Source organism: Moschus berezovskii, chromosome 19 (assembly GCF_049115385.1).
Source record: "Moschus berezovskii isolate FMDL1 chromosome 19, NW_MosBer_1.0, whole genome shotgun sequence".
In the NCBI taxonomy this organism is placed as follows: domain Eukaryota; kingdom Metazoa; phylum Chordata; class Mammalia; order Artiodactyla; family Moschidae; genus Moschus; species Moschus berezovskii.
Window position 1 is genome coordinate 7685783 of NC_142478.1, and position 27844 is coordinate 7713626.

Below are 27844 nucleotides of genomic sequence, written 5' to 3' on the forward strand. Positions count from 1 at the left end.
ATGCTAAGAAAGTTCAGAATCAAGGCAACGTTCTGCCTGTAGAAGGAAGGGCCACCTTGTTCCTTATCCTGTGTCCTGCCAGTGTCAGCTTAACACTATCAGAAAGTTCAAAGCAACTTCCCAGATACCAAAAGCATAGGATTTATTAGCTGCTAAAAGCAGAATGGTCTGTAGAAAAAAGAACTGAGAGGCATGAGGCAGGAATAAGGCAGCTATGAATGTTTTGATGGCCAGAGTTAAACATTGGGTTTGATGGAGAGGACTGGGCGGTTTTCTGGGCTGTTTCAGAAGAGTAAGGATCATATAACGATTGGATGAACCTTGAGAAGGGGAGAAAGAATAGAAGAAAATATTAGTTGCATAAATGAAACTAAACTTTTTGAAACTGTTCTTATTTCAATGACTGTGACTGCCACGTGCTATTTCCTGGGACAGTCCCGGTTTCAAGTACTAATAAAGATGATGGCCAACAGAGATAGCGCTCAGTATATGCCTGTTCTGAACACTGTACATATACCAGCTCATTTGATTCCTTTAACAAAAGTTATGTAGTGGGTGCTATTATTGCTGTTTTTCAGAGGAGAAAACTGAGGCACAGAGGGGTTAAGTGACTTGCCCGAGGTCACACAGCTAAGTATTGTATCTAAATAAGATTTACCCTCCTGAGTCCACTCTCTACCAAGACACCATATTGCCTCTGGGTTTTCAGGCTCTGCCAGGCTGGGTGTGTAAATTTCAGGTTTGGAGAAGTCTGTCTCTGGTGCCTTCCTGACTGTGTAGGCATGTCACATCAACCATTGGCAGGGCTCTAAGACGGTCACACTCGTGGCTGTGTGTGTTTGGTTGGACTGGAGGAGGACTCACTGGAAAAGGGACAGAGGAACTAGGTTGCACTTTGGCCTGTTGAGGGGAAGGGAGGGGCCGAAAGGTACAGGGTCAGCAGCAGAGAATCTGAAGTTAGTACAGTTAAGACCAGAAGCAGGAAAAACAGAATGTTGAAGTCACCGGGTAAGAGGCTGTGGGGTGTGGGAAGCAGGGAGAGGAAGCACAGCCTTCATGAGGCGGAGTCACTGTGGGAGAACCCTGCTGAGATCTGACCCTCAGGAATCACCCAGTGCTCTGGGCGAAAGAGGAGAAGGAAGCAGAGAGCGACTTGTTAGGGCTTACAGTCCTTCCCTGTCTAAAGGCAGACTCACTGGCTGGGATGGGCTCAGTTCTGTAAAGCAACAGTGCGGCCTGTGATTTGCCTACCTGTGTATGCTTTGCATCACCCTCACCTGTTGCAAAGGTGTGGAGAAGCAGGAGCCCTGCACCACCCGTGGGAGGGCAGATTCATGCCATCATCTCATGTCGCCTGCTGCTGAAGCTTTTCAAGAAAATTGGAGAATATAGAATATTCATAAATATATATGTGTGAATATATATATATAGTCTTGGTTTTATTTTTTCTTTATGTCCTTTATTCCTTCTTTTATGTCTTTTAAACATATTATTAACTATTTGACAATTTTTATCAGAAGTTTATGTAGATCTAATCTTGTTGTCAACTCCCATCATGATGGGAATCTTGGGGGCACTGAGGGCAAAGCCCAGCACCCAGAGCTGGGCCCACCCTATTTAACAGAACTTCAACTTTTCTGATCCCGTCATCGAACTACTGTAAATACTTTCCCAGTGCAACCGCAGTCCTGTCACCACAAAATAGGGTTTGGAAAAAACTCGGACAGGGATGTGCACGGGGCTTGGGCTTGAGGCTTAAACCCCAGCCCTGGGGTGTGGAGGGAGCAGGCCCCAGGGGTCGGCCCCTACAAGCTGTGTGAGGTGCCAAAACCTCATTAAAGGGTCAAGCCAGTAACCAGAAGCAGGTGACCAAAGAGACTGCCAAGGAGCACGAAGCAGACAGTCGGGCCATAGGCCAGGTTTCTACAGTGTCAGGGTGAGGGTGAGGTCAGCCTAGGGGAAGCACTCCTGACTTTGACCTTTGCCAGAATCATTGCAGCTGCTTTTCTTTTTTTTCTTTATTTTTCACAACCATGACCTGGTGTTTTAGCTTCAACTTTTGACCCAGAGGGTGGTTTGGAACCCCTGAAAGCACTATAGAGCCTCTGATATCCCTGTGGGGTTCTGGGAAGTCCCCGTAGGTAGGTAGGTATGGCTGTGAATTTAAATTTCCTCTACAAGCTGTTGTTTTGCTTTCTCCATGTTTTCTGGGCCCTGGGGATTGCCTTGCTTTTTTGTGATCTCTTTATACATTCAAGAAGTTTCTTATATAGTCAGTCCCCTACGTACAAACCTTCAAGTTGCAAACTTTCAGAGATGCAAGCTTGTGTTCTGTCATCACGAGTGAAATTGCAGCCTGATCTCCGTCTCCTGTTGCTGACAGCCCTTCCGCTCTATCATCTTCCTCCTCCTCTCCCTCCTCAAGGCAGGAACTCTTCTTGCCTGTTCACCTGATGCCAGCTCCTGTATGCCAGTTGTACTGTAATGTGAGATTAAACCGTTTTCTTTATTCTGTTTGTTTTTTATGTATTATTTGTGTGAGAAAATATTATAAACACATCACACTAAGCGCTATATAGCTGCTTGTGTTAGTTGGTGCCTCAGCTAACTTTGTTGGACTTATGAGCACATAGGACTTATCCGTGTCCTCTCAGAATGCTCTTGTTCATATGTAGGGGACTTACTGTATTTCATTTGTATCTCTACGTATTGCATATTGGGAGAATTTTTCAGGTTACTTACTATATGAGATTATTGGAAAAGGAAACTTTTCTATACAACCACTCCAGAGAACAATTTGGAAACATTTAGCCGACTGAAGATGTTCATACCCTTACAGCTTCAACAGTCCACTCCTAGGCATATACCCCAGACCACTCACAAATGTATAGCAAAGAGGTATGGCTAAGAATGTGGAGTGTAGCCTTGTTGGTCAAAATGGAAAAAAATAGAAACAATCTCAATATCTATTAACAAACGAAAAATATAAAGAACTTGATATAGAATGAGATATCATAGAGCAAGTAAATTTAATGAACTGTAGCCAAATGTATAAAGATTAATCAGTCTCAGATGTACTGTTGACCAAAAAAAACAGTTGCAGATTATTATGCACAGAATAATTATACTTATTTAAAGTTTTAGAAACACTCCAAATTCTGCTTCTATGACTTAGGGACACAGGCGTATTTGAAAGGTGTGGGGTTGATACGTGCTGACTTGAGGAGAGCGGTTAACTTGAATGAGATCAGGGGAAAGAGGACTTCAGCTGTATCTGCAATGGTGTGTCTCTTTCAGAGAAAGCATGGTGGTCCGTGGTCAGCAAACCAGGCCTCAAGGCCCCAGTTCAGCCGTCCTCCTGTTTTTTTCCAACCCTCGAGCTAAGGCTGGTTTTCATATTTTTAATGGTTATATAAAAAGAGATAATAGCCTCTGTCTGGCCTCTTGGCCCACAAGGTCTAAAACCTTTACTCTTTGGCCCACTGAGAAAAAGTTTGCCAACCCCTGTTCTAGTCACTATGGGGAAATAGAAGAGAATTGGGGTGGGTCCCTGTTTTTGTTATATTTGTTTCTGTTCTCTTCGGTAGGTGAATGTTCATAATGAAGAGTGAGTTCTTTTCCAGTTCTCCTGGGTCCCTGCTGGCTGTCCACCCTCTTCCCTTTCCATGGCTTCCAATCTCTTTGAAAGACAGCCAGCACATCTTCATTTTCTCCCTCTTCATTCATCTTTCAGCCCCCTGTGATCTGGCTGCCGTGGCAAGCACCACACTCAGATCACTCTACCCGAGTCAGCAGTGCCTCCTGATAGCTGAACCCAAAAGGCCCATTTCTGTCTTTATCTTCGGTTTCTCTCTGTAGCCCTTAACGTAATTAATCAATTATTGAAAGTGTCCTCTTCCTTGGGTCTTATGAGGTCATTTTCTTGGTCTCCTAAGAGTCTGGTTGTTCCTTTCAGGTTTGGGGTTGTGATCTTTCTCTTCCACCTGTTCCTTTCATATTTTTCTTTTCTCTTCTCACTCCTTCCATCATTTCAGGGCCATGTCTTCCATTTTCTTGGCCTTCATCTCAGTCCTTGGCTGATGCTTTGCTCCGTATCACTTCCAGTCAGGCCTGAAGACCCAGCCCCAGCCCTGCATTTCATCATCTGTCCTTGGAGACGCCCCAGGGGCATTGGGCTAGCCTGGCCAAAACAGAACCCTTTCCCTGCTCCCTGCTGGTTTAGGCCCTTCTTAGCTCTCACCTAGGGTACTTCATCAACTTCTTAACTAGTCTTCTTGGCTTTGCCTCCTCTCCAACTCCGTTTCATATAACGTCCAGAGGGATGGTTCTCTAACAAAAATGTGATGATTTTCCTCTTGTACTTACCCCTTCAGTGGTTTTCCATTTCCTTTGGATAGACTCCAATCTCCCTGGCATCATCACAAGGCCCTTTATAAGCTTGTGCTGAGCTCCTTTCCTGCTGGACCCTTCCCACCACACATCCTGTGATACATGCACTTGAATGTGCCAAGCTCTGCTGGGCCATGGAGTCTTTCCTTAGTGGTGCTTCAGCTGCAATGCCTTTGCAGCCATCATTGCTTGATGAATCCTGAGATTCAATTCAGTGATCACTTCCTCTGTGAAGATATCCTGAAACCCCCACCCCTAATGCAATGAGTGTCTTCCCTCCTGAGTCTTCATGATGCTGTGTACCCAACCTGTTACAGCTTTTATGAAACTGTCATGTGACTATTAATTTGGATGCCATTGTCCCTACTTACCCACCACTTCCCAGGGAAGTGGTCTCATTCCCCTTTATGTCCCAGAATAGGGCCTGGTACATAGCAGGGAAATGAATGATGTGAAATTGATTCTGTCACCCAAGACATACTTGTGTTTCTGACAAAGTTATAATCATTTCAGTAATACAATGTGGTGAAAACTGGATGAATGTGATTTTTTTGTTAACCCAGTTTTATTTTATTCTAAAATGTTAACTCTCTCAAATCATTTCGTCCAGGAATATTTCAGTTCTGGCTTCTCAAACCAAACAGACCACAGCTCTTCCTCCTCTTCCTGTGGAGAAAGCTACGTGGGTGCATCACTGAGTAGTTCCGAGAACGCCTTCTGTCCGCCTCCCTCTCGGAATATGGAGGGGAGTTCAGGAGATAAGCGTTGAGTGGCATGACAATTTGCAGAAAATCCAAATAGTTACAGAAATACTTTTGGAAAAAAAATGGAGAATATAAGTTTCATAGACATGAAATTTCAAGCCAGTAAGAACTGATTTGAAAACTTGGGGAAAAAAATTATGTAACATAAAAAGGATGGAAGAGTCTGCCTCAGGTGCTGAGGACAGCACAGAAGGACTTCCTGAGAAGTTAAAGAGGTGCTTTTAAAGGAGAGAGAGCCACCAGAGCAGGGTCTGATGGGTGGTAGTATTTTTTTTTCCCCATAAAACAAAACCAATTAATCTAGTTTGGTTTTGAAATCTGATTGTTTCTGTATTTCTTTATTTTATATGAATTGAAACCATCTTTATTATTTCCTATTTCCCCATTCCGTTGTGGTTTTCAGAAACAGGAGCCCAGTAATTAGTAGGGCTTGCTGACTTTTTTTCCCCCTGACATCAATGTTTATTAATTTAAAATCTATTTATTCGGAGAAGACTCTTGAGAGTCCCTTGTACCGCAAGGAGATCCAACCAGTCCATTCTAAGGGAGATCGATCCTGGGTGTTCATTGGAAGGACTGATGCTAAAGCTGAAACTGCAATACTTTGGCCACCTCATGCGACGAGTTGACTCACTGGAAAAGACTCTGATGCTGGGAAAGGTTGGGGGCGGGAGGAGAAGGGGACGACAGAGAATGAGATGGCTGGATGGCATCACTGACTCTGTGGACATGAGTTTGAGTGTACTCCGGGAGTTGGTGATGGACAGGGAGGCCTGGCGTGCTGTGATTCATGGGGTTGCAGAGAATCGGACAGGACTGAGCGACTGAACTGAACTGAACTGAAAAATTATGTTTATTTGTCTATGATTAAGATGGCTAGCTTTGTGGTAAAAAAATCTACCTGCAATGCAGGAGACCTGGATTCAATCCTTGGATTGGGAAGATCCTTGGTGAAGGGCATGGCAACCCACTCCAGTATTCTTGCCTGGAGAATCCCATGGACAGAGGAGCCTGGCGGGCTACAGTCCATGGGGTCACATAGAGTTGAACATGACTGAGGCGACTTAGCTTACATAAACGCAAAATGGCCAGATTTAGCAAATAATATAAAACACTCAGATATAAATTTTAAATAAACAAAAAAAAATGTAGTATAACTATACCCCATGTTCAGCCGCTAAGTTGTGTCCGACTCTTTGTGACCCCATGAATCACAGCACACCAGGCCTCCCTGTCCATCACCAACCCCTGGAGTTCACTCAAACTCATGTCCATCGAGTCGGTGATGCCATCCAGCCATCTCATCCTCTGTCGTCCCCTTCTCCTCCTGCCCCCAATCCCTCCCAGCATCAGTCTTTTCTAGTGAGTCAACTCTTCACATGAGGTGGCCAAAGTATTGGCGTTTCAGCTTTAGCATCAGTCCTTCCAATGAACACCCAGGATTGATCTCCTTTAGAATGGACTGGTTGGATCTCCTTGCAGTCCAAGGGACTCTCAAGAGTCTTCTCCAGCACCACAGTTCAAAAGCATCAATTCTTCGGCGATCAGCTTTCTTCACAGTCCAACCCTCACATCCATACATGACCATGGGAAAAACCATAGCCTTGACTAGACAAATCTTGGTTGGCAAAGTAATGTCTCTGCTTTTTAATATGTTCTCTAGGTTGGTCATAACTTTAAGTTAGCTTTCTTTAAAAAAGGACAGCAAGTAAAAAGTTGGAAAGTGGAAAAGACATCTGAGCATTATGGGCCCTGTGGTGGGGCGTGTTTTCTGTTTCTTCTCCTTTTTGCATTTTGTTGGAGTATGGTTGGTTTACAATGGTGTGTTAGTTTCAGGTGTACTGCTAAGCGACTCAGTTATCCATATATTCATTCCTTTTCAGGTGCTTTTCTCATATAGTTTATCACAGAATAGCAAGTAGAGTTCCCTGTATGCAGTAGGGCCTTGTTGGTCATCTGTCTTATGTATGGTAGTGTGCATGTGTTTATGCCAAGCTCCTGATTCATCCCTCACCCACCCTTGCTTTCCCCTTTGGTAACCATGTTTGTTTTCAAAATCTGTAAGTCTGCTTCTGTTTTGTAAAAAAAAAAAAAATAAGTTCATTTGTGATAGAAAATTAGTTTCCACATATGAGTAGGCATGTTGTATATGTAGTCATGTGATAGGATGTTGTAACCTGAGAGTAGACTGCAGTTGCAGGGCTGCTTCTCAAAGCAATGGGGTAAAACACAGCCCAGCGTCACAGGTGCTTTCCCACAGCAGACTACTGCATGAAGGCCTTCATCAGATGACCTCCTCAGAGGAAGCAAGAGACGCTTCTTTCTTCCATGTGAGGCACTGCGACCTGTGGTCATCTGACGGCTGAAGAGAAAGGGGATAGGAAACAGACACTGCTTTACCCAGACTCGGGTGCTCACGATCTGCCCCTAACCTCCGCTGATTTTGCCCTGAGTCTGTTCAACCAACTATTTATTCTTCTTCAAGTATAATGTCAGGAAAAACATCCTGAGTGAATAATTTCACTTATTGAAAGTTGCCCAGTAAGTAGTGAACAGAGCTTACAGAGGAATTAATAGTCCCCCCACACCCTAGTCCTGCTCCCCAGAGAGGGTTCAGTCACTCGGACTTCATGTGGGAAACCCTAAGACACACCTGATTCCAAAACCAAAACCAACCAACAGAAAGAAAACCCCAAAAGCTAGAAACATGAAAGCTCATTATTAGAGATTCTGGTCTTTTCACTCAGTTCCTCTCATTTCCCAGTGTTTTCTTTAAAATTCAGATAAGTTTCTGAGAAAGCTGCTGTCGATCCCTTTTCTGTCTCTGACTAAGAACACACTGTGTGTGTTCCTGGAACGGGGTTGATTGAGGAAGAAGATAGCAGACTCTTGATGAAAAGGCGTGATGCCTGTCTAGCACTTTGCCTGCGACTCATCTGGCCTTTCTCCTAAACAGCTGTTCAGTGAACGGCAGCCACCCAGCAGACAGGGCTCCCTGTGCCGTAGAGAGATTGGGGCAGAACGGTGGAGGAGAACAGGTACAGGGGAGAAATCACTTCAGATAACAAACAGTTCACACTGTATTTCAAAACCAAGTGAACCAGAGCAGGGACTTGCCCGTGAGAACGTGCCCTGTGCTCCCAGGGGGATGGTGTCCCAGGGCAGCCTCTGGTCCATGCCAGAGCCCTGACATCACGGACGTGGCCCGTCCGCTTGGCATCAGAAACCCGGCATCAGCGCAGCCATCCTCCCCGCAGCCCGGCTGGGGCCTGGGGTGTCTGGTAATGTTGTTTGTGCCTGTTTTATCCCGTTTTGCCCCTGACCACATCACAGTCAGACGTCACAGATGCTTTACAGCTGATTAGAATGAACGGACACCAGAGCTGAAGAGAGAGGCTGTCTGACAAGTGCGCACAGCTGTTCTATTGTTGAGGTGTAGTCGATTCACGCTGTTAGTTTCAGGTGTACGGCAAAATGGTTCAGTGTTTTTATAGATTATACCTCAAGTTATTACAAGATAATGGGCTTCCCTGGTAGCTCAGCTGGTAAAGAATCTGCCTGCAGGAGACCCCGGCTGGATTCCTGGGTTAGGAAGATCCGCTGGAGAAAGGGATAGGCTGCCCACTCCAGTATTCTTGGCCTTCCCTGTGGCTCAGCTGGTAAAGAATCTGCCTGCTGCTGGAGACTTGGGTTTGATCTCTGGGTTGGGAAGATCCCCTGGAGAAGAGAAAGGCTACCCCCTCCAGTATTCTGGCCTGGAGAATTCCGTGGACTGTGTAGTCCATGGGGTCGCAAAGAGTCGGACACGACTGAGCCACTTTCCCTTTCTTCACTTTCAATGGCTATAATTCCCTGTGTTGTACAATGTACCTCTACTGCTTATCTGTTTTATACAAGTAGTCTGCCTCTCTCAACCCCGTATCTCTAATTTGTCCCTCCCACTTCGGTCTCCTCACCTTTAACCACTAGTTTGTTTTCTGTGTCTGTAAATCTATTTCTGTTTAGATTCCCCATGTAAGCGATACCATACAGTGCTCTCGGTCTGACTTAGTTCACTAAGCATCGTATTCTCTTGGTCCATCCATATTGCCATAAAAGCAGAATTTCATTCTTTCACGGCTGAGTAGTACTCCGCTGTCTATATGTACCACGTCTCCTCCACCTGTTCATCTGCTGATGGACACTTGGATCGCTTCCATATCTTGGCTGTTGTAAATAGTGCTGCTGTGAAGATTGGGATACATGTAGCTTTTTAAATTAGTATTTTCTGAATATATACCTGGAAGTAGGATTGCTGGATCACACGGTAGTTCTATTTTTAGTTTTTTGAGAACATTTCATATTGTTTTCCACAGTGGCTGCATCAATGTACATTCCCACCAACAGTGTAGGAGGGTTCCCTTTTCTCCACACCCTCATCAACGTTTGTTATTTGTAGACTTTTTGATGATGGCCATACTGACAGGTGTGAGGTAAAATCTCATTGTGGTTTTGATTAGCATTTACCTAATAATTAATGATATTGAGCATCTTTTCTTGTGCCTGTTGGTCATTGTATGTCTTCTTTGAAAAAATATCTTCAGGTCCACTGCCCATTTTCTGATTGGGTTATTTGTGTTTTTGATATTGAGTTGTGTGAGCTGTTCATATATTTTGGATATTAATCTCTTGTCAGTCATATCATTTGCAAATATTTTTGCACATTCTTTAGATTGTCTTTTTATTTTGTAGGTGGTTTACTTTGCTGTGCAAAAACTTTTCAGTAATTAGGTCCTATTTGTTTATTTCTTTTGCCTTGGCAGACAGATCTAAAAATATATTGTGGTGTATTCTGAAATCTGGGAGGGTTTGCTTCCAGCTTTGTTCCTTTTCTTCAAGATTTCTTTCATGATTCTGGGTCTTTTATGGTTCCATATGAATTGTAAGATTAGTTGTTCTAGTTCTGTGAAAAATGTCATGGGTATTTTGATAAGAATTGCATTAAACCTGTAGATTATTCTGGGTAGTATGGCCATTTTAATAGTATTAATTCTTCCAATCCAAGAGTATGGGATATCTTTCCATTTTCTTGTATCATCTTCAGTTTCTTTCATCAGTGTTTGATAGTTTTCAGTGTATAGGTCTTTCACCTCCTTGGTTTATTCCAAGGTATTTCATTCTTTCTGATGCAGGTTTAAGCAGGATTTTAAAAAACTTTCTGGTAGTTCATTATTAGTATATAGAAATACAACAGTTTTCTGTATATTCATCTTGTAACCTGAAACTTTGCTGAATTAATTTATTAGTTCTAATAGTTTGGAGCTGGAGGCTTTAGGGTTTTATATAAAGTATCATGTGATCTGCAAGTAGTGTCTGCAAGCAGTGACAGTTTTATTCTTTCCTTCCAATTTCAATGCCAGAATACACCTTATTAATTTTGCTCCCAAAGACGTCTTTCTCTGTAGGGTTCTCCGGTCATCTTTGAAGTGAATAAAGACTGTCTTCATGAATAACAGCAAATTAAAGTTAATTGAATTATGATTTGACTCAGTAATTTTCAACCCAGCATAAATACTTAATAGACTCACCTAGGGAACTTAATAACATACCGTTGCCCAGGCCACGACCTCGGATGTCCTCAGGAACCGGTTTTGAGTGGACCTTAAATAGCACCAGGCACTCTCAGTGTGCACTGAGCGCCATAAGCAGCCATGGGTGTGACTGACAGCTAAACACAACCCCATGAGGTTGTCTGCGCCACTCCAACCCATGGTTCTCAGGGTATGGCCCCCAGACCAGCAGCATGAGCATTTTATTAGAGGTGGAAGTTCCTGGTCCCTTCCCAGACCTGCTAAATCAGCAGCTCTGGGGACAGTGTCTAGCCGTGTGTGTGTGTGTATGTCTAGCCATGTGTGTGTGTGTATGTCTAGCCGTGTGTGGGGTGTGTGTGTGTGTGTGTGGTGTGTGTGTGTGGGGGCTGTCTGTGTGTGTATGTCTAGCCGTGTGTGTGTGTGTGGTATGTTTGTGTGTGTGTGCATGTGTGTGTTGTGGTGTGTGTGTGGTGTGTGTGTGTGTGTGTATGTCTAGCCGTGTGTGTGTATGTTGTGGTGTGTGTGGTGTGTGTGTGCGTGTGTGTGTGGTGGTATGTGTGTGTGTGTGTGTATGTCTAGCCGTGTGTGTGTGTGGTGTGTGTGTGTGGGGGAACCCTCCTGGTGATTCTGGTACCCACTAATGTAGGTGGGCCGCTGTGTGGGTAGTCCAGCGGTTACTTTTGCTTGAGGTGAGGTTTTCAGCTCCAGCATGATCTCTCTTGTTAATGCCTCTTAGTCACATAAGGCATGATTGTCACAGCTCTCTCTAGTATATCCAGGCCAGAGGCTCTCAGAAGGTCAAGGCTTCAGTGATGCTTTTTAAATGATCATGTGCTTATGACACAGTGGGCAGCTGCTAGGAGCTGGGAATCCACTCCCTACCCTGATTCTCCTCAGTTCACCAAGAAGGAACATAGAGAAAGAGGGGTAGACTGGGGAAGGTCAGGAGTGGACAGGGTTTGGAGCCCTGGTCCTCAAGCTTGGCTGTACGCTGGAGTCTGTAAAAGATACTGAGACCTGGGTTCAGACCGAAAACCACAGGTATTCGGATGTAATGATTTGGGCTGGGCTGAAAAGTCCCCAGGTGACTAATACTCAGCTGAGGCTGCGAAACTGGAGGACGTCTCAGTTCAGTTTGATCCTGCCTTCCTACGAATCTGGCTCTTTTCCATAGACAGAGGTACAGGGTTAATGGAAAGTGGGTAGGCTTCTTGGGCTTGGTTTCTTGAGCATCCTGAAATCCTAAATCAAGTTTCTCCACCAAGCAGGACAACATTTGACTACCTGACAGCTGCTGTGTGTGTGTCTGTTTCGTTTTACTACCTGAATTATAAGATGGTTTCAACCATCTGCATGTTGGAATCGACGTAAGTGAAAGAACAGGTCGTCTGACTGAGGTCCAGGATGCTTCCTGACATTCTGAGTTTAGTAATATTCTCTCGTCAGTGTTATATTTTACATTGTAATGCAAGTGTGGCAACCTTTCAGTTGCTATATAACACTTTTGTTTAAACTTTAAAAACGAGAGCTTGATTGTGCATTTGTTCCACTTTCAAAAAGAGAAGTTAGCAAGTTTGCTTCACCAGGAAGCAGAGTCACTTCCACTTGCGGACGAGGTGCCTGCTTGGTTGCCGAGCTGCCCAGCTCACCTCGGGCATTTCCTCCCTTTGCCCACTTAGGAGGATCCCTCCCAGGATCCTCACCAGATGTCTGAGACACACATCCCAGCTGTGTTTGTGTGGATATTATCAACGGTCTTTTGTGACTCTGTGCACTGTCCAGTTACCTGGTCATTTTAGGATTAAAAGTAAAATGAATGTCACAGCTTAATTTCATTGCTCGAATGACCATTCCCATCACCTCCTGTTAATGCTCCATTTTGTCAACAGAGAGAGAGATGGTGAAAAGATCGCCCTGGGGAGACTTTGCATGGGGGTCACAGGAGCGAACAGAGGCCCCTGGAAGAGGAGAGTCCTAGCAGACCCGCATTGAGTCCCCCCACCCCCCAGCGCTGGCCAGGTTCAAGGTCACGCCCGCAGCCCTGCCCACAGCCCTTCTGGTTTCAACAGCAAGTCCGGTTCTTTCTTCCGCTTTCTTTTCTGCACTTTGCCAGCAGCTGCCTCTAAGCCTTCTCGGGCTTGAACCTCTCTTTTTTCTGCAGCTTCTTCAGTTTTACTCTCTGCCCCCACCCGCAGGCCACACCCCTCTTTTCTGAAACATGGCCTCTTGTAGATAGAAAGACTACAATGAAATAGGGGAAACAGAGAACGGATCCAGCTAGAATGGGAAAACAGACTGGCAGAGGATGAATAGCGAACTTCCAAGGCCGGTGTGAAGGAGGCCCCTTGTGGGACACACGGCATCTTTGCAGCTGGGATGCCTCTACTCTTCACATGATCACTGTGGAGTGGGCCGGGCTGGTGGCCCCTTTGGGGCCTTTTAGAAAAGGTAGATCTGGAGGAGAAAGAGGCTCTTTCTAGGCCCCACGATGCAAGAAGACATCCATCCAGTCGGCGCTCAGCACAGGAACCGGCCCTGTACATTATGCAGGTGACTCGCTGCAGACTCACTTCCGGAAAGAGTGTGGGTTTGTCCATAGTGGAGGTGGACCTCTGAGTTTCTAAAATGTTGTACTTTACCCGAGAAGCATGGGATGGTAGGAGGTTCCCACAGGAACTCACCACTGACGGTTATGGACCTGACCTAGTGTTTCCTAGAAAAGGCAAGGCACAGGGGGCTGTCTGGGCCACACAGTGATCCACTGGGTTAGGAGTTGCTCTCAGCCCACAGGTCACGGGAGGAACCACTGTCATGCTTTGGAGAAATTCCCGACCTGCCCTCCTTGGCTGCACTCCCGCCCTGCTCCTGTGACCTCGGGATCCTCTCTGGTTTTCACCTCTGATTTTCTTCATGACTCTACCTCTGTCCCCCGTGTGACTTACTCCTGGCTAGGGACTCGATAGGTGGCCCGCCCCAGGTTTTCAACTCCCCCTTTGAGGACAGTTGATGCTCTTGGCACAAACTCTTGGGCTGATCCCCAGAGATGCCCTGGGTACCAGCCCTTGCCCGGTGTAGTTTCTGCCAGTCCTCGTGTGGGCACTGGGCTGGTGGTGGTGTGGAGATGTTAGGGCAGACCCCCAAGAGTGGTTTGTCGCTGTGCGCTTGCCCTCTGCCCACTCTGGAGATAATGCTGCACGTGAGCGAACCGACAGGTGTGCTCACGCGACTGTGGCCATGGGAACCACAGACTTCCAAACACGAAGAAAGGACCTAGGGCCCTGTCAACAGGAACAGATTGTGATACATCCAGGTAATGGGAGGAAAAGGCAACTCTGTATACAGACAGGGAATAATCCTCAAAAGCTAATTTTAAGTGAGAATAAACCAAGGGGCAGCACACTCTATGAACGTTGCTGCCATTTGTGTTAAAAGGGAACAGGAAATGATACTCACACTAGTGTATGCAGAGGGTTTTCTGGAAGGCGGCAGGAAAGAGTGGTTACCTCTGGGGAAACTGAGTGGCCGAGGAAAGGGTGTAGCCAAGTGTCCTCTCTGAACTCAGCGCTGGGTTTCTAGTGCCTGTCAAACTAAAGACAAGATAAATGCTTCAGAGTCAACACAGAGATGTGGGACTAGATGGGACCTGGGGGAGACAGAAACTAGATGAGAACATTTAGCCAGTCCTTAGTTGTACAGATTAGAGCATTTAGCCATCAAGGGGATTTGTCCAAATTCCCACAATCGCTAAGTGAGTAGAACCCCCCTGTCACTGGCACCCACGCTCAAGGGAGGGCAGCTTCCAAACCCCGTGTGTCACCTGAAGCCCTGTGTTCACAGTAGCGCTGTTTACAGTAACCAAGACATGGAGACAGCCTCAATGCCTATCACTGATGAGCGATAGAGAAGACATGGAATGTTACTCAGTCATGAAAAAGAACGAAATGCCATTTTCAGTAGCATAGGTGAATCTATGATGAAGATTATTTACTGCCTTCAGTGAAATAAATCAGAAAGAGGAAGATAAATATCGTACAATATCACTTACACATGGAATCTAAAATATGGCACAAATGGACTTACGTACAAAGAGAAACAGATTGACAGCCACAGAGCACAGACTTATGGTTGCCAAGGAGGAGAAGGGGAAGGGAGGGAAGAATTCAGAGTTTGGGTCTAACAGATGCAAACCATTACACATAGAATGGATAAACAATAAAGTCCTACTATACTGAATATCCAATTATAAGCCATAATGGGAAAGAATATATGTGTGTATAATTGAGTCACTCTGCTGTGTTCTTGCCTGCAGAATCCCAGGGACGGGGGAGCCTGGTGGGCTGCTGGTGTATGGGGTCGCACAGAGTTGGACACGACTGAGTGACTTCACTTTCACTTTCCTGCATTGGAGAAGGAAATGGCAACCCACTCCAGTGTTCTTGCCTGGAGAATCCCAGGGACGGGGGAGCCTGGTGGGCTGCCGTCTATGGGTCACACAGAGTCGGATATGACTGACGTGACTTAGCAGCAGCAGCAGCAGCTGTACAGCAGGCATTAACACAACATTGTAAATCACCTGTTCAGTTCAGTTCAGTACTCAGTCATGTCTGACTCTTTGCGACCCCATGGACTGCAGCACACCAAGCCTCCCTGTCCATCACCAATTTCCAGAGTTTACTCAAACTCATGTCCATTGAGTCGGTGATGCCATCCAGCCATCTCATCCTCTGTTGTCCCCTTCTCCTCCTGCCTTCAATCTTGCCCAGCATCAGGGTCTTTTCCAATGAGTCAGTTCTTCACATCAGGTGGCCAAAGTATTAGAGTTTCAGCTTCACCATCAGTCCTTCCAGTGAACACCCAGGACTGATTTCCGTTAGGATGGACCGGTTGGATCTCCTTGCAGTCCAAGGGACTCTCAAGAGTGTTCTCCAACACCACAGTTCAAAAGCATCAATTCTTCCACACTCAGCTTTCTTTATAGTTCAACTCTCACATCCATACATGATTACTGGAAAAGCTGGACCTTTGTTGGCAAAGTAATGTCTCTGCTTTTTAATATGCTATCTAGGTTGATCATACGGAGAAGGCAATGGCAAGCCACTCCAGTACTCTTGCCTAGAAAATCCCATGGATGGAGGAGCCTGGTAGGCTGCAGTCCGTGGAGTCGCTAAGGGTCGGACACGACTGAGCGACTTCACTTTCACTTTTCACTTTCACACATTGGAGAAGGAAATGGCAACCCACTCCAGTGTTCTTGCCTGGAGAATCCCAGGGACGGGGGAGCCTGGTGGGCTTCCGTCTATGGGGTCACACAGAGTCGGACACGACTGAAGTGACTTGGCAGCAGCAGCGGCAGCACGTTGATCATAGCTTTTCTTCCAAGGAGCAAGCATCTTTTAATTTCATGGGTGCAGTCACCATCTGCAGTGATTTTAGAGCCCCCCCAAAATAAAGTCTGTCACTGTTTCCACTGTTTCCCCATCTATTTGCCATGAAGTGATGGGACTGGATGTCATGATCTTAGTTTTCTGAATGTTGAGCTTTAAGCCAATTTTTTTACTCTTCTTTTTCATTTTCATCAAGAGGCTGTTTAGTTCATCTTTACTTTCTGCCATAAGGGTGGTATCATCTGTGTATCTGAGGTTATTGATATTTCTCCCAGTAATCTTGATTACACCTTGTGCTTCATCCAGCCCGGCATTTTGCATGATGTACTGTGCATATAAATTAAATAAGCAGGGTGACAGTATATAGCCATGATGTACTCCTTCCCCTATTTGGAACCAGTCTGTTGTTCCATGTCCAGTTCTGACTGTTGCTTCTTGACCTGCATACAGGTTTCTCAGGAGGCAGGTCAGATGATCTGGTATTCCCATCTCTTTAAGAATTTTCCACAGTTTGTCATGATCCACACAGTCAAAGGCTTTGGCATAGTCAATAAAGCAGAAGTAGATGTTTTTCTGGAACTCTCTTGCTTTTTCGATGATCCAATGGCAATTTGATCTCTGGCCCCTCTGCCTTTTCTAAATCCAGCTTGAACACAGTTCATGTACTGCTGAAGCCTGGCTTGGAGAATTTTGAGCATGACTTTACTAGCTTGTGAGATGAGTGCAATTGTGCGGTAGTTTGAGCATTCTTTGGCATTGTCTTTCTTTGGGATTGGAATGAAAACTGACCTTTTCCAGTCCTGTGGCCACTGCTGAGGTTTCCAAATTTGCTGGCATATTGAGTGCAGTACTTCCACAACATCATCTTTTAGGATTTGAAATAGCTGAACTGGAATTCCATCACCTCCACTAGCTTTGTTTGTAGTGATGCTTCCTAAGGCCCACTTGACTTCACATTCCAGGATGTCTGGCTCTAGGTGAGTGATCACACCATTGTGATTATCTGGGCTGTGAAGATCTTTTTTGTATAGTTCTTCTGTGTATTCTTGCCACCTCTTCTTAATATCTTCTGCTTCTGTTAGGTCCATACCATTTCTGTCCTTTATTGAGCCCATCTTTGCATGAAAAGTTCCCTTGATATCTCTGATTTTCTTGAAGAGATCTCTAGCCTTTCCCATTCTATTGTTTTCCTCTATTTCTTTGCATTGATCACTGAGGAAGACTTTCTTATCTCTCTTTGCTATTCTTTGTACTTCAATAACAGTTTTTTAAAAAATCCTGTGTATCAGTAGAACTGCCAGCATAAATATCAGGGTTATGCCACAGGGCAAGACATTTGAGACTGTTTCTTTGATTGTATTGTGAACAATGAACTTGGGAAGATTGTTACATAGTGCATATTTATCCTAGTACCAGCATACTCTATCAACATCTAATAAATGACTATTATTTATTATTTGCAGCTATTACAGTATTGTTTGGGGAGGGAAGGGTATGAGGAAGGCTGACACAGGAGTTTGTGAAGATGAAGACTTGCAGGGTAAAGAAAAAGAAAGAACACACAGAGAACCGTTGACTCATTTATTTAAATAATCGCTGAAGAACCCTGGTTATTTAACTTATATGCAGAGTCCATCATGAGGAACGCTGGGCTGGATGAAGCACAAGCTGGAATCAAGATTGCTGGGAGAAATATCAATAACCTCAGATATGCAGATAACACCACCCTTATGGCAGAAAGTGAAGAGGAACTTAAAAGCCTCTTGATGAAAGTGAAAGAGGAGAGTGAAAAGGTTGGCTTGAAGCTCAACATTCAGAAAACAAAGATCATGGCATCTGGTCCCATCACTTCATGGGAAATAGATGGGGAAACAGTGGAAATAGTGTCAGACTTTATTGTTTTGGGCTCCAAAATCACTGTGGATGCTGATTGCAGCCAGGAAATTAAAAGACGCTTACTCCTTGCAAGGAAAGTTATGACCAACCTTGATAGTATATTAAAAAGCAGAGACATTACTTTGCCAACAAAGGTCCGTCTAGTCAAGGCTATGGTTTTTCCCATGGTCATGTATGGATGTGAGAGTTGGACTGTGAAGAAAGCTGATCGCCGAAGAATTGATGCTTTTGAACTGTGGTGCTGGAGAAGACTCTTGAGAGTCCCTTGGACTGCAAGGAGATCCAACCAGTCCATTCTAAAGGAGATCAATCCTGGGTGTTCATTGGAAGGACTGATGCTAAAGCTGAAACTCCAGTACTTTGGCCACCTCATGCGACGAGTTGATTCACTGGAAAAGACTCTGATGCTAGGAGGGATTGGGGGTGGGAGGAGAAGGGGACGACAGAGAATGAGATGGCTGGATGGCATCACCGACTCGATGGACATGAGTTTGAGTGAACTCCGGGAGTTGGTGATGGACAGGGAGGCCTGGCGTGCTGTGATTCATGGGGTCGCAAAGAGTCGGACACGACTGAGCAACTGAACTGAACTGAACTGAAAGAATCAGAGAGTAAATGATGGAAAATGTGTTAGAGTGTGTGTGAGGGGTACTGGGGAGAAAATGTCACCCTGGAATGCCACTCAGAGCCGCTTGTCACCAGCATTGTCACTTGTGCTAAGAAAGAAATGTTCGCAACCCAGGACCATCTTTGAGCTTCTCAATTTCTCTTTCATGCCTGATTGTCCAACACCCTCATTATTCTTGCCAGCTTATTTCTTTTCCAATTGTCTCCTTTTCTGGGGCAACAGGTCAGGTGTGACTCAGAGTGCTGAGTGTTCCCCTGGGAACTTGCCCGCCTTCCATGGAGAGGCTGGGAGGATCCTGTCCTTCTGGTGAGAGCCCTCCCCTCCCTCTCTTGGTCACCACTTCATCATTTGTAACCATTCCATTCCTACCTGATGGGAAGGAAAGTACCATGTGAGGTTCCAAGCTCAAGTTCTTCTATCAGCCCCCTGGGTTTAAAACTTCACTCCTCCACGATACCTTTGTGAGCATGGGCTAGTTGTGTAACCTCCCTGCCCCAGTTGCTATCTGAAAAAATGATGGGCACAAAATGAGATAATCTAGGCAGTAGGCAGAGCACAAGACTTGGCTTTCAGTAAATTATTTGTAAAAGCATGAAATAGCAGCAGCAGCAATAGCAGTAGCAGCAGTAAAGAAACAGAAGAGATAAACAGGAGGTCTGGGTATTGGAGGAAGGTCCTCAGCACTGACTTCAAGGAATGGGGCTGTGGGTACCAACCACAGGTGTATATGTGCCACTGTCCCTATGCCCACCCCTTCCCCTCGCAGCTTACAGTCTCTGCTGGCCTAGGTTACCAGTGAAGAGTGATGTTTGATTCAATAGTTGTGCGAGCAGGGTGATATGTCAAATCTTTTAACAAATACATTATTGACTTACCTTATTTCAAAGACATAAATGTAGAACGAGGTCACTTCACCCTGAAGGCAGAAGTCAATAAATGGTAGATATTTTTTGAGTGCTGCTTTTCGTGTATACACATGAGGAATACCCGTTACTTAGCAGTTTGTAATTGATTCTGATTGTTTGGGGTGGCATTGACTGATATGATTACCAAGTGGATCCCCTGGTTTTGGGGAAATTGGAGTGTTTATATAACTGAAAAATTAGGCTGTGATCAAACAAATATTTTTATAAATGATTGTCATGTGGAGAGCTAAGGCCTGAGCTGGCCATGCTGTGGCCAGTCGGTCATTCTCTGGGAGGTGGCCTGACCTGCAGTACTGAGCTTGGCTTCAGGCAGTGGACATCTTCATGTGAAGAGCACCTTTCACCTTAGGACGAACTTTCGTATAAATTATCTCATTGTTGCAGCCTCAGCTCATATGCTCGTTTTCACAGTGGGTCCCACCTGAACGATGGGCAACAGTGTAGTGCCACGGTGGGAGGAAAACCTGACCATGGTTATGACGGAGCCAGGTGAGGAAGGGTTTTTTCAGGTAGTCCCCTAGCTACTAGTCCTACTTTCCCGTCCTGTGATGAGCCAGAGGATGGCTTTCCAACACAATCCAAAGTCCCGACAGAATAAACCTGTTAATAGGCAGGCTGTAAAGATTCATATTATTCAGTAAATTTAAATGTTGGTGCAGTCTCCTTCGTTTCTAAGGGAACATCCCCTTGAGAATTTCACTTTACAAGAAAAATACACATGGTATTTTAAAAAACATTTGTTTGTTTATTTTTGTCCGTGTTGGGTCTTTGCTCCTGCAAGGGCTTTCTCAGTTGCGGAGAGCAGGGACTACACTCTATAGTTAGAGTGCACCGGTTTCTCACTGCAGCAGCTTCTCTCGTTGCGGAGCACAGGCTCTAGGGCATGAGGGCATCAGTAGTTGTGGAAGTGGGCTCAATAGTTGAATCACCATGGATCGGGTACACGCTCAGGAGTTGTGGTGTATTGGCTTAGTTGCTCCTTGGCACGTGAGAGACTTCCTGGATCAGGGATCAAACACGTGTCTCCTGCATTGGTGGGTGGATTCTTTACCCCTGAGCCACCAATGAAACCCCCACGCATTGTATTTTTATCTAGATCATTTCAGGATTTCTATGAGATCATTTCAGAGGCAGACTCAGTTCTCTGCAGAACTGAGGCCTGACATTGACATTTGATCAGTCACCCCGATTTGAAAAACTTCCTTTCCATTGGTAGGAAACTTTTTATTTAAAAAAAAAAAAAAATTAGGACACAGTCCATTCCCTTTACCTAAAAGTGTTATGTGGTGAGTGCTTAACTCTCAGAAAGTTGGAATTTAGATTTATTCAGAACTATTATTAGGATACCCTATAGGATATCCTGGAATATTGTGCTAGACACTGCAGAGCTTCTCAGTGCCCTTTGCTGAAGTGCATCCGAACCGCCTGCCTTTGCGGGAGGTTTATCTTTGGGTTCTGATTCCACGTTGAATGTACTCCCAGCTTGAGCTCCATTTATGTTCAATCAATACTCTGTGTCATGCTGAACTGGAAGACCAAATCCAGTGGATCAAGTTTCTCGCTGGATGCATAGAGGGTAAGTTTCAGATTATTGAAAACATAGTGTACTAGCTTTGTCTCCATGACAGTCTCGATTTTGTATGTGTTCCCACAGGAGAGGAGGACACGGAACTGTCAGGAGACATGCTCCCAGGCACGGGAGGCCTGGATGCAGAGTCAGAGGCTCTAAGCACAACTGCTGCAGCGACCACAGAAACTTCCATCACCAGCATAAATGCTACCCTTATCGAGGAAGACTCAGACCAGTTAGAGTTTATATTAATGGTGTTGATCCCAGTGATTTTGCTGTCTCTCCTACTTCTATCAGCGATATTCCTTGTAATATACCATAAAAGGAAAAGGAATAAACAAGGTAAATATTTTGCCTGTTCTCATTTCTAGACAACTGCTCCATGTGTTCATGAATAATTGATAAAACACAATACTTTTTGCTTCCACACAGAGCCCTCTAGCCAAGGATCTCAGAGTGTTTTACAGACACGTGAGTATTATTCTAACACCTGCCTGGAGATGGGATGGGGTGGGAAAAGAAACTGAGATGTTTTTAAGTGAAGCAACTACATAAAATAATGAGTGGTGACTTGTTTCAGTGACATTTTCCAGAGTTCAGAAATGTCATATACCTTTCTATCTAAAAAAAGAAAGAGACAATGCCTTCAGCCTAAACTGTAAATTTAAATACACAGCTTCCATCTCTGTATCTAACCTGGACGAGGGCCTTGTGTAATTTGGGCCAGTGTTGGTCAGTGTATCCAGTTGTGGAGGTGACTGGTGATAGAAGCAAAGTCCGATGCTGTGAAGAGCAATATTGCATCGGAACCTGGAATGTTAGGTCCATGAATCAGGGCAAATTGGAACTGGTCAAACAGGAGATGTCTAGAGTGAACGTCGACATTTTAGGAATCAGCGAACTAAGATGGACTGGAATGGGTGAATTTAACTCAGATGACCATTATATTCACTACTGTGGGCAAGAATCCCTCAGAAGAAATGGAGTAGCCATCATGGTCAACAAGAGTCCAAAATGCAGTACTTGGATGCAATCTCAAAAACGACAGAATGATCTCTGTTCGTTTCCAAGGCAAACCATTCAATATCATGGTAATCCAAGTCTGCCCGACCAGTAATGCTGAAGAAGCTGAAGTTGAATGGTTTTCTGAAGACCTACAAGACCTTCTAGAATTAACACCCCCAAAAGATGTCCTTTTCATTAAAGGAAACTGCAATGCAAAAGTAGGAAGTCAAGAAACACCTGGAGTAACAGGCAAATTTGACCTTGGAGTACAGAATGAAGCAGGGCAAAGGCTAATAGAGTTTTGCTAAGAGAACGCACTGGTCATAGCAAACACCCTCTTCCAACAACGCAAGAGAAGACTCTACACATGGACGTCACCAGATGGTCAACACCAAAATCAGATTGATTATATCCTTTGCAGACAAAGATGGAGAAGCTCTATACAGTCAGCAAAAACAAGACCAGGAGCTGACTGTGGCTCAGATCGTGAACTCCTTACTCCAAAATTCAGACTTAAATTGAAGAAAGCAGGGAAAACCACTAGACCATTAAGGTATGACCTAAATCAAATCCCTTACGATTATACAGTGGAAGTGAGAAATAGATTTAAGGGACTAGATCTGATAGACAGAGTGCCTGACAAACTATGGACGGAGGTTTGTGTACAGGAGACAGGGATCCCCATGGAAAAGAAATGCAAAAAAGCAAAATGACTGTCTGAGGAGGCCTTATAAGTAGCTGTGAAAAGAAGAGAAGTGAAAAGCAAAGGAGAAATGGAAAGATATACCCATTTGAATGCATAGTTCCAAAGAATAGCAAGGAGAGATAAGAAAGCCTCCCTCAGTGTTCAGTGCAAAGAAATAGAGGAAAACAATAGAATGAGAAAGACTAGAGATCTCTTCAAGAAAACTAGAGATACCAAGGGAACATTTCATGCAAAGATGGGCTCGATAAAGGACAGAAATGTTATGGACCTAACAGAAGCAGAAGATATTAAGAAGAGGTGGTAAGAATACACAGAAGAACTATACAAAAAAGATCTTCACAACACAGACAATCACGATGGCATGATCACTCACCTAGAGCCAGACATCCTGGAATACGAAGTCAAGTGGGCCTTAGGAAGCATCACTACGAACAAAGCTAGTGGAGGTGATGGAATTCCAGTTGAGCTATTTCAAATCCTAAAAGATGATGCTGTGAAGTGCTGTGCTCAGTATGCCAGCAAATTTGGAAAACTCAGCAGTGGCCACAGGACTGGAAAAGGTCAGTTTTCAGTCCAATCCCTAAGAAAGGCAATGCCAAAGAATGCTCAAACTACCGCACAATTGCACTCATCTCACACGCTAGTGAAGTAATGCTCAAAATTCTCCAAGCCAGGCTTCAACAGTACATGAACTGTGAACTTCCAGATGTTCAAGCAGGATTTGGAAAAGGCAGAGGAATCAGAGGTCAAATTCCCAACATCTTTTGGATCATCAAAAAAGAGAGTTCCAGAAGAACATCTACTTCTCCTTTATTGACTATGCCAAAGCCTTTGATTGTGTGGAGGCTGTATACAAAATGAGACTGTATATTGTCACCCTGCTTATTTAACTTGTATGCAGAGTACATCATGAGAAACACTGGGCTGGATGAAGTACAAGCTGGAATCAAGATTGCTGGGAGAAATATTAATAGCCTCAGATATGCTGATGACACCACCCTTATGGCAGAAAGCAAAGAAGAACTAAAGAGCCACTTGATTAAGGTGAAAGAGGAGAGTGAAAAAGTTGGCTTAAAGCTCAACATTCAGGAAACTAAGATCATGACATCCAGTCCCATCACTTCATGGCAAATAGATGGGGAAATGGTGGAAACAGTGATGACTTCATTTTGGGGGGGGGCTCTAAAATCACAACGCATATATATGGAATTTAGAAAAATGGTAACCTGAACCCTGTATAAGAGACTGTGAAAGAGACATAGGCATTTACAACAGTCTTTGGGACTCTGTGGGAGAGGGTGAAGGTGGAATGATTGGAGAGATTGGAATTGTAGCATGTATATTATCATAAGTGACGGTTCGACGCATAAATTTTCCTCTGTTCATTTCTTTGCATTTGTGCTTTTTTAATAAAATTCTTTTTTAGATATAAAAAAATAAAAAATAAATAAATAAAATCACTGCAGATAGTGACTGCAGCCATGAAATTAAAAGACACTTGCTCCTTGGCTAAGAAAAGCTATGACCAACCTAGGTAGCATATTAAAAAGCAGAGACATTACTTTGCCAACAAAGGTCCGTCCAGTCAAAGCTATGTTTTTCCAGTAGTCATGTATGGATGTGAGAGTTGGACTATAAAGAAAGCTGAGCATGGAAGAATTGATGCTTTTGAACTGTGGTGTTGGAGAAGACTCTTGAGAGTCCCTTGGACTGCAAGGAGATCCAACCAGTCCATCCTAAAGGAAATCAGTCCTGAATATTCATTGGAAGGACTGATGCTGAAGCTGAAACTCTAATACTTTGGCCACCTGATGTTAAGAACTGACTCATTGGAAAAGACCCTGATGCTGGGCAAGATTGAAGGCAGGAGGATGAGATGGTTGGATGGCATCACCGACTCAATGGACATGAGTTTGAGTAAACTCCAGGAGTTGTTGATGGGCAGGGAGGCCTGGCTTGCTGCAGTCCATGGGGTCGCAAAGAGTCGGTCATGACTGAGCGACTGAACTGAACTGAACTGGTCAGTGTAACACTTTCTGACCTTTGGAGGAGACGGTCAGGCTGGTGAAGCAGTGGGTTAGATTGGGGGCATGGCGGCAAGGCTGGACTCCTTAAGTCATCACCATGAGAAGAGGATTCTTCTATCTGTGTTTTGTCACAGGTACTGTTTTCTGTACCATGCCACACACCCATTTGATCTTAAAAAGGCCTTGATAAAGCATGGTACTTATTCTTATGAAAGCTATGCTAACTTTTAAAATGAAATTCCTCATCGGCTAAAGATGTAAATAGTAAACCAATAGTAAATAGTAAACCATCAGTAGTAAACCAATCTGATGGATCATTCCCTGGGTCAGTGATACCCTCTTTGAGGATTCACTTCCAATGTCAGGACTATCAAATACAAGGTTTTGGGATGGTTCTGGGTCCAAAGCCAACTTGGGTTCTTTTGGCTTATGCTGCTAAAAATGACTCCAATTAGATTTTCAAGTTGAAGCCTTTAGGCATTCCAAAAATCACTCAAAGGTGATAAGATATGTATTTATATGTGCATACAAAACTCACTTTTTGTCTTTCACATCCACTAACAGAGGACCCCTGTATTTGAGGGCATACCTTAGGCGTGCAGGTCCCCACACCATTTTGTACCAGGAGAAGCTTTAAGCTCTTGCAGAGCTGTAAGTGGTCATTTTCCATTATGCCACCAGGTAGGGCAAACGTAAACTGGGAAGGAAACCCTGAAGTGCATTACCTTTCATGGCAAGGACTGATGTAATAGATTCCAACCAAGAAAGTAGGAAATACACGTTTCTCCACTGCTAGCAGTTTCAGGGTGACCTAATAACAGTGATCAGTGGGCACTCTTTTGTAAGCCAGAGAAAAAGAAAAAGCAAACAAAGATGCCTGGATCTTTTTTTTTCAAAGTAAGAAAAGTAGGACTTCTCAGGTGGTCCAGCGGCTAAGACTCCATGCTCCCAATGCACAGGGCCCTGGTTCGATCCCTGATTAGGGAATTCGAGCCCCATGCTGTAACTAAGACCCAGCACAGCCAAATAAAAACAAAAAATAAAGTAGGGAAAGTAGAATTTCCTGCCCAAACCGTAGGCTACAGCTGGTCTTACCTAATGGAGTCCTGGGGTCTGGGGAGTTTGGGATTGACTAGTCAGATGGTCATGCTCTAAGGCACTAAAGCCAGAAAGGGATTTTTCACTGAACTTCATTTCTAGACGCTCAAGATTCAAACGCCGTTCGCAAGTGAGCACTGACCTCGGACAGGGTCCAGTGTTTGTGCTGCTCCCTTCCCTGCGGCCTCCGTACTTGGCTGATGCTGTGTCTTCTGTCTGGAGTTTCCTTCTTTGCTGCTTGGCAGACTGCCACCCCCTTCTACAACGCGCAGTTCTGAGGTTTTCATGACGAGCTGAGTAACCGGACCCCAGGCAAAATGAGTCACCGCCTCTTGACTGTGCTCACGCTTACTCTGCACAGTCGCAAACACTGTCATCAGTTGTGACTCGCCTTTTTTGGGTTTCTCTTTCTTACTAGGTGATGTTCTCTTTAAGGTCCAAAAGAACCAGGAACTTGGCTTATTCATCTTGTGGAGTAGTGTGGCAGGAAGGTTATAGGGACAGATTCTGGAATACTCTGCTTAACTGGCTTTTCTATTTCCTAGTTTTATAACCTCAGGTTCAGTTTCCTCGTCTGTTAAATGGGCAAAACTCAGTAGCACCTCATAGAGTTGTTGGGAGAATTAAGTGGATTCATCTATGTAAAGCACTTAGAAAAAACAGTACCCTGCATATTATAAGTGGAAGCTAATTATTTTTACCCCTTTGCCTCACAGAGTGCCTTGCCCAACAGTTACTAGCTGCTCAATAAATGTGTATTGCAGAGATGAGTTGATGAAAGAACGTGAGAATTGTTTTTAGAGAACACATTTTCAGAAGTAAAAGTAAATTTGCACATTATTCTTAACACAAATTGGCACATGTTTTTACTTTAAATGTGCCTCCCCTTAAGAAAACACAAATGGAAAACTTAGAATTTCAAAGCAGTTGCTTATCACAAAAGTTCTAGGTCAAGAGAGCTGTATTTGAATATCTTCTTTTCCTCACCATTCCTTTAATATAGATGCAGATGGTTAAAGATGAATTTCTCTTCAGACAGCTAAAAATTCACAAACATTGCCCACCAAAATCCACCCATTCATATTTAACATTATAATACAAGGCAGTAAAAGGAGACTATTTCAATGAACAGAATTTGATTTAAATATATTTTTAATTTATCTTTCCAGGAAAAATAAAACTGTCATACTGGGTCAGACCAGCATGTTGCTTGGAAAGTTCTCAAAGGAATGTTTTTGTGGCAGGTCAGAGAGGATGTCCTGTGCTTAGGAATAGACACATTGTTTCTTTCCTCACTGACTGCAGCCTGATGTATTCTTCGGCAGCAAGAAATGTCTTGAAATTTGACAGCTGGGGAGCATTTGGCCAGCATGTTTGGAAAGAATACTTCACCTGCAGGGGAATTACCGTTTTCTCTTTGGCCCTGCCCATTCCCTGTCCAGGAAAAGGGAAGGCTATGGAGTGACTAGATGTGCAATGGCCCTTCTCCCCAGACTCGCAGGCATTAGATCTGCAGTTGTTATTATTTAATATTTATTAGGTGTCTTGATGGGCTGCCTCTCTGGGAAAGAGCTGCAAGGGAAACAGCCGGCAGTAAAGCATCGCTTTAAACAGGCTGTGGCTACAGGACACCTGGCTCGGCTCACTCTCCAGAAAGACACTGGCGTTGAGCACGGAAACCAGATAAGCAAGATGGTCTCCTGCTGCGCTCCGGCCCGGCCCGGCCCTGCACTTGCTCCCTCGGCTGCAGCGGGGGTCCCGGGGGGCCAAGTGGGCGTCCTGTGGGAGGAGGAGGACAGGAAATGGCAGGGCTGTAGGAGGCAAGATGGAATCAAGTGCAGGTGGGGGCTGTGTGAGAGCCTCGGGGCGCACAGGGAGTAG

The 27844-nt window shown here is 44.5% G+C and overlaps 1 protein-coding gene and 1 long non-coding RNA gene across 6 annotated transcripts in view; one reads left to right on the forward strand and one right to left on the reverse strand.

The window, feature by feature from the left end:
- TMEM154 (transmembrane protein 154) overlaps positions 1 to 27844 on the forward strand; it is a 50013-nt gene that overhangs the window by 3949 nt on the left and 18220 nt on the right. For 3 of the 4 annotated variants that reach the window (XM_055404500.2, XM_055404501.2, XM_055404503.2), the window contains exons 2-3: positions 21212 to 21469; positions 21560 to 21598. In XM_055404500.2, the coding sequence (XP_055260475.2) occupies positions 21212 to 21469; positions 21560 to 21598 (297 nt within the window). The remainder of the gene's footprint in view (positions 1 to 21211; positions 21470 to 21559; positions 21599 to 27844) is intronic. The other variant, XM_055404502.2, reaches the window with a different exon arrangement.
- Positions 184 to 26239, reverse strand: LOC148774818 (uncharacterized). 2 transcript variants are annotated; one of them, XR_016035302.1, is made up of 5 exons: positions 26106 to 26239; positions 14177 to 14310; positions 2294 to 2479; positions 1278 to 1366; positions 184 to 320 (listed from the first exon to the last, which is right to left on the reverse strand). It is a non-coding gene; the product is annotated as an uncharacterized LOC148774818 (long non-coding RNA). The 2 variants fall into 2 exon arrangements; XR_016035303.1 differs by having other exon boundaries at positions 231 to 320; positions 1252 to 1366.